Source organism: Salvia splendens, chromosome 18, assembly GCF_004379255.2.
Source record: "Salvia splendens isolate huo1 chromosome 18, SspV2, whole genome shotgun sequence".
In the NCBI taxonomy this organism is placed as follows: Eukaryota; Viridiplantae; Streptophyta; class Magnoliopsida; order Lamiales; family Lamiaceae; genus Salvia; species Salvia splendens.
This window is the reverse complement of record NC_056049.1, coordinates 13,323,572-13,330,740: the sequence shown is the minus strand read 5'-3', so window position 1 is coordinate 13,330,740 and position 7,169 is coordinate 13,323,572. Positions and strand designations below refer to the sequence as shown.

Here is a 7,169-nt window from a genome sequence, read left to right as displayed (position 1 = left end):
ATTAATTAACATATTTTGAATTCCAAGAGTGGACTTAGCAAGAAACTCTTATTTATTATTCATAGAGTAATCAAACTCCAACTAGCTAGGTTCCGAATAATAAAACCTCGTTTCGAGCTCCTCTTGTGGATGTTATCAAACGAGACTCTCCTCGCGCACGTTTCAACATAATAGCAATCCTAGCACCTCTAGATAATGATCACCACTACCCAATATACCTGGATCGTTGGGTTACGAAAAAATCCGCACCTTTGGTAAGTCAAAGTAGTGGATACTCAATAACGTATGCTAATGCTAACGTACATTGATTAAGAAATTAATTCTCAAGACCTCGTCTTTCTGTAGATAGCATAAAGACTCGTCTTGCTGTTAGATCCATTCAGTGCTATACCACACCAACGTCATCTTATTTCAATAAGGTTTAGAAATAATCGGACTGACATTGCAACCTTTCGCGATAGGTAGTCTAGGCCTATCTAGGTTGTGAAATTCTTATTTTTCTTTGTTTAGAACTGACCGTGTTACCTTAAATTGGACGACGCCAACAACCGGTCTACTAAAACAAAGACTTAGACTTTGTTACGTTTGCTCATACATTTAAATATGCAATAAACAACCATTAAATGTAAAACATAACAACATTATGACAAAAATAATCTGTTGACCATTAGAGTTTTACAGTATCCAATCACTCGAAAGGTGATTTCTAGTATACAAAACCCTAACACGGATTAGTCCCGAAATACTAGATATATATAAGTTTTTAAAATTTATTATTTTTAAATTAAATACTTGCTGACTTGGGATGACTCAAAAGTCATAATGTAATTTTTTTATTAGTATTTTATTATTAAGCGTAAGTTTTATGTTTTTTAACTAATAATTAGGGTTAACTATTTTTTTATCTTTTTCCGCCTTTTTCTCTTTTATTACTCTACGATTCAACTCCTTATCTCCTTCCACCCGCCGCCTGCAGCTCATATGATTATTTAAACTTCTAAGTCCTTATTCGTTCTTTAATTTAGACGTGACACTGTAATAATATGAAAGGTTCAAGATTTAGAAATAGACGAAGACAGATCACATGGCTTCATCTCAATTCTCAACAAAATTAATTAATATATAAAGTTGTTAGTTAGTAGTAGTACTTCAAAAAAATCATCCGAAAATATCATATTCCATATAACAATTTATGTGAAATCAATCATATAGGAATAGAAGTGTGCAACAAATAATAATAATAAAAGAAGATTTGAAAAAGAAAAGAAAAAACATGTTCCGGGTCTGTACCCGCTGTGTCGGGTGCGGGATACCCGACTCGGGTATCGGGTAATACCGGACACACTGCAGAACGGGTATCGGGACTAACTTTTTGGCCGAAATCGGGTGCGGGTATCCGTTTCGATAACCCAACTAATGATAGTGTCACATGAAATTCAAAAATACAAAAAGCCCCTAAAATTTAATTTTTTTAATTAAAAGGTGCAACCCGTCGAGTTGACCCACAACCCGTTCGGGCAACCTGTCCAACCCACCAATCCATTCGGGCTAACCTGTTTAGCCCATTTTGTATTCGGTTTACAAAATTATGGCCCTAACCCACTAATTTTATCGAGCTATTCGAGCCGATCCACTGGTTTCGGGACACAACAATGATGGCCAACCTCGAATAGTAATATGCTAACGATGAAGATTTTTAACAAAATTAGAAATTTAGATTATAATCCATTCGTCCTATACTCTAAATTGACGTATTTATTAAAATATAAATATCACCCTCTCTATTTTTAAATATTAATGAGGAAGTAATTTTCTACTTTATTTTATTTTTAAATCTTAATGGGGAAGTAATTTTCTACTTTATTTTATTTTTAAATCTTAATGGGGAAGTAATTTTCTACTTTATTTTATTTTTAAATCTTAATGGGGAAGTAATTTTCTACTTTATTTTATTTTTAAATCTTAATGAGGAAGTAATTTTCAGTATAGTGAGCGTAGCAGTCCACAAAGTTATGAAGCCTGACTGCTTGACTTCTCTTGTGAGAGAGAGAGAGAGAGAGAGAGAGAGAGAGAATGACTCTGGGTCTGATCAACGCGAATCCCGTTGTTCACGCGAAGAGGGAGAGGTTTCCCCGTCTCGACGATCCTCACACCGACGACGCCGTTGATCCTCTCGAAATATACGATATCCTTTAATTTTTCCTGTTTTCATTTTTGCGCAAATCAAATTTTGTCGTCTTTGACTTGCAAATTCGCACAGTATGTAAGAGATATTAGGGATCCGGAGCATCCCTACTCTCTCGAGCAGCTCAGTGTGCTCTCCGAGGAGTCTATATCTGTTGATGAGAAGCTCGGCCGTATTTTGTTAGTGTTTTTAATCACTGCAGATTTTTCCAGTTTTTATGTGATCCTGATTGCTATGAATTCCTAGGATTACTTTTACCCCAACCATCCAGCACTGCAGCATGGCCACAGTCATCGGTTTGTGCTTGAGGGAGAAATTGAAGGATTGTTTTCCTCCACATTTCAAGGTCTTTGATTAATTGATTCGTATCCTTTTCAAAATTGATCTCTCTTTGCTAGGGTTATTGAATTACTTACACCTCACTAAAAAGGCTTTTACTCATTTCACTTTCCTTGCCCTAAAACTCACTGCCAACTCCATTTATTAGCTGATTCTGGTATTCTCTTCAAACTAGACTACTATTATATCCGAAAACAATGTCGACTCAATAAGGTATTAGCAAAATTGAACAAGAGAACAATTATTATTCTGCTCTCCTTGTATTCAAATTCAGAAACTAGGAAAACCTGTCAGACACACTTCTTTAATTTAGTAGTGCCAGCATCTCAAATCTTTATGTTTTAGTGTCCATAGTATCAGTAAAATAAGTATCTTCGGATTAACCGTTCTAGAAATAGCTAAGTCTTGGAGGAGCTTGTTGGTGTTTCATGTTGAAATGTGGAATTTTTAGAGATCCAACTATCTGATGTAGTTTATATGTGAATCAATTAGATTTTCAAGGTGTTACACCTCAAGTTTACTCTGAAAAGAACGAGGCACTTTCATATGGGTTAAGCAAGGCCCTTTTTGCTTTAATTTTTTTTGGTTATGTGTTTGAGGTAGTTATTCTAGAAAGAACAAGACCTCTGCTCCTTATGTGGGTTTCGCTGAATTAAAGGAGTCTTTCTTCTTACAAGAAAAGCTTGTCTATGATTTACTTTTGATCAGAAAAAACCTTTGCACAGAAGGCTTATGGTCTGATTGTTCTTGTTTCGTTAGCTTGTGTTTATTAAATTTTGATTATCTTCTTGACTTTTATTCTCATTTGCTCGTACGCAGGTAGACATAAAAGTTGCTCCTGGATCACATGCCAATGAGGAATCAGGTGAAATTCTTCTACATCCTATTCCTTTATGGAACTGTTTAGTATTCCTTAAGGTCTTTGTATTGGCATGCCTACTACCGTGTGACTCCATACATGTAATCTTTGACCTGAGTTTGTAGCAATAAGTATGTGAACTTTATCTGTAACGTGAAATTGGTCATATGTAGTAATTATGAATTTTTCTGTTGCTATAAGTCTCTGGCTGTATTAGTAAATTGGCATCATATATGCGTTTACATTTGTAATTTGCAATTATCATCGCTATGAGTTTTTTGTTTCCTTTAATGAATTCCTAAATAGTTCCTCCAAGCAAGCACATTACCTTATGAATTTTCTCCGATGTGCAAAAGTGATGGAGTCGTGCATTGACATTGGGGATTCATAATGGTATTTGAAAGGGGATATTCATGATGGGATTTGGAACGGGAGATTTATTTTTAGGTAGAGGGGGCATGAAGTTAGTGGCGGGGAAATGCAGACATCTGATGATTGAAATATAATAAACTTTGTTCATATATATCTAAGTTTGGATTCTACAAGGTCGTCTGTTTTTCTTGATTTTGTTGCCTAAAATGCTCCAAACATATCAGAACGGTTGTCATTTCTGTCTTCTGCAGTGAATAAGCAGTTAAATGATAAAGAAAGAGTAGCAGCAGCTTTAGAGAATCCAAACCTTCGCCAACTTGTTGAAGAATGTTTGTATTCTAGTGAACTTTGAGAGGAAGTATGTTTGTATTCTGATGAACTTTGAGAGGAAGTATGTTTGTATTCTGATGAACTTTGAGAGGTCCGCAATCCTCTTCTCCGAGTAACTTGTATAGTTGCTAATTTGTATCTTGTCTGTGGAACTGAGCTTCATGCTGTGTTGTGTTCGAGGTGTTGTGAAATTATTAGTGGTTTGTCCAAAAAATCATACTAAATGAGATGGTGTTCTCCAACTCCAAATGTGGCCAAGGGTATATATATTTTCTTAAGGTTAATCTTGGAAACCGTCAACAGCCGGCCAAGCCAAATAGGTACGTCGGCTTTGATTCCCCAATGCAATTGAGCATTAAGGATACATAAGTACCTCAATTTAAATTTTAAATTTAAGCTGAGCTCAAGTCCTTTTATTTTTAGTATTTATTTTTTATTTTTCATTTGTTTCAACTTTAAAAATATGCAAATATAATTAAATAATTGTATTTGTATATATTCTAGTATGTGAAGGAGACTTCTCTACAAGAATAAATCCGGGAAACTTTTAACAATTCTACCATGATTTTTTATAGTTAGACTAAACTCAACATTTAAGGTTGAATTGTTAAAAGTGTCCTTAATAAAATTGTAAGTCTCATTAAAATTTACAAGTATATTCAAATTTATTGTTTAAGACTTCAAGTCTTTCGTAAATTGTAATTGTTATAAGTTGCAGTAACTTGTAGTCTCATTGATATTTATATCAATAAAATTGTAATTTTTATCCATATTGCTTAAATGTTATTTATGCGCCTTTTGTAGATAAATAAAAATTAAAAGGAAAAAAAATGAACCGTCGAAGTGACTCGAAACTGCTGGTTTTGGGCCAAAAACTAGCGGTTCTGAATCACCTCGTGAACCGGCGGTTCGAGCCATGAAATGGAACCGCCGAACACCTTGTCGGGCCGGTTTAAGTTCAATGTTTTTTTGAACCATGAGCATGTCTAGACGTAGAATTACATAAATTAGTGCATTGTTATTAAATTTTTGTTTGGGTGGTAAAATTTGACTTTATTCTATTAATATAGAATATTAAATTAGTTATTAACAAATATTAATTTATTTTAAATTTTAGAATTAGTTCTCCGTATTAAATTTTATACTTGTGTAATTTGAGATTTAATTAAAATATCTTTTTTATTTTATTTTAAATAGTAGTAACACATAATCTTTTCTATTTAAGTTAACTAAATAAATTATTTGTCAAGCTAATACAAAATGGATATAAACAAAAGAAATATAAAAAACTCGCAACATATTGGAATCTTACTCGCCCTTTCACACTAGAGTCTCTGGCTATAACTACTCAACATCGCAACAATCTGCCAACATAATCTCTACACACCTACGAATTGATATTATTATATAATTATTGTTGAATCTTGGTGTATTTAAAGAGGATCGCCATCGAGAAGACACTAGAACAATATCGTCCAGTTTATACTAACTACATCACCAAGGACAAGAGTAGTAGCTTCTACTAGTTTAATTCTCAAATAGAAAAAGATCATGAGGTCTTTTAACTACTATTTAGAATAAAATAAATAAGAAAACTGAGTTGAATTTCAAAATAATATAAGTATAAAGTTTAAAATTCATTTTTGAAATTAACCAATTTATTTTAGTTATCATAGTTTAGCAATCATTTAAGAAATTGCACTTTCAATTATTTCTAGTATTTCCTTTCCACTCGTTGTAGTTCGAGCTAACCTAAGGATGGGTCGGTATGGTATACCGTACCGAGAATGTCGTACTGCATACCGTAATAAAAACTGCGGCATGACAATATATCATATTGATACCATACTAAATTTTCGGTATACCGAAAATTCGGTATGATTATTTTATTATATCGTTACCTTACCGGTATTGCTCTATATCGCACTTTTACGGTATAACGTAACACTGTTATGCAATATTTTCAACACAATATTTAAAAGTAGGATTTTCAGAGCTTTTTTCTTTTTTATTCTATTTCATATAAATATACTCCCCGTCCCATGCTACTACTCACACATTTCATCTTTATAGCGTAAATTTAAACATAAGTAATTAGTGTAATAAAATTAACATTTCAAGGATAATAAGAGAACACTTAACTAACTCTAATATCTTAATTAAATACCTTAATTTTTACTTAAAATAAAAATGTGCAAATAGCTTGGAAAGGTCCGAAAATGAAAAGTGCAACTAGCATGTCCACGAAAAATAGGTCACTTTCATTTTCTGCACTCATTTTTCAAAATGATACTTCCTCTGTTCCTGAAAGTTTGTCCCATTTTTTCATGACGTAAAAATAAGATTACGATCACTTAAAAAAGACGTTTTTTCACTTAAAAATGAACTTCGTATGCTTGGTTTTGCATTTTTGTATTGAGAATGGGTTTTGCATAGATCAAAACTCTTGTCAACACAACATCAACCGTTGACATTGTATTGACATTTTTATTGCTGATATTTTGTCATCTGTTGATATTTTCTAACGGTCCAGATCATAGTTTGTAGTTTGTACAATATTTAGAGTTTGCATTTGATCACATGTAGTGAAAAAATGTAAACTCTAAATATTGTACAAATTTGATCTGGACCGCTAAAAAATGTCAACAAACGAAAAAATAACAGCAACAAAAAATGCCAACACAGTTTCAACACAATGTCAACACTACATCAACCGTTGAAACTGTGTTGGTATTTTTTGTTGCTATTATTTTGTCATATATTTTCTAACGGTCCAGATCATAGTTTGGAGTTTGTACAATACATAGAGTTTGTATTTGATCACATCTCAGTGATAAAATGCAAAGTCTAAATATTCTACAAACTCCAAACTTTGATCTGGACCGTTTGAAAATGTCAACAAATGACAAAATAACAACAATAAAAATTGTCAATACAGTTTCAACACAATGTCAACACAGCATCAACCGTTGAAACTTTGTTAACATTTTTTATTGCTATAATTTTGTCATAGTTTGGTGTATGTCTGTCAAATCAGGTACCCGTGATACCCGATCCGAAATGTTTAGGTACCCGATCCCGAAA

General features: G+C 33.1%; 1 protein-coding gene across 1 annotated transcript; it reads left to right on the top strand.

Annotated features, from left to right (window-relative positions):
* Positions 1-1,987: 1,987 nt before the first annotated feature.
* LOC121777704 (protein AE7-like 1) lies at positions 1,988-4,334 on the top strand. The gene is made up of 5 exons (XM_042175048.1): positions 1,988-2,185; positions 2,259-2,364; positions 2,432-2,531; positions 3,344-3,389; positions 4,007-4,334. The coding sequence occupies exons 1-5, from the start codon at positions 2,074-2,076 to the stop codon at positions 4,105-4,107; spliced, it is 465 nt and encodes a 154-aa protein (XP_042030982.1). The 5' UTR covers positions 1,988-2,073; the 3' UTR covers positions 4,108-4,334.
* Positions 4,335-7,169: the final 2,835 nt, after the last annotated feature.

Bases quoted from the DNA above. Each gene is read 5' to 3' on its own strand.
- LOC121777704 (XM_042175048.1), top strand. From the start codon at position 2,074: ATGACTCTGGGTCTGATCAACGCGAATCCCGTTGTTCACGCGAAGAGG. The intron at 2,186-2,258 runs ATATCCTTTAAT...GCAAATTCGCAC, and splicing joins TGATCCTCTCGAAATATACG to AGTATGTAAGAGATATTAGG. The intron at 3,390-4,006 runs GTGAAATTCTTC...TGTCTTCTGCAG, and splicing joins ACATGCCAATGAGGAATCAG to TGAATAAGCAGTTAAATGAT.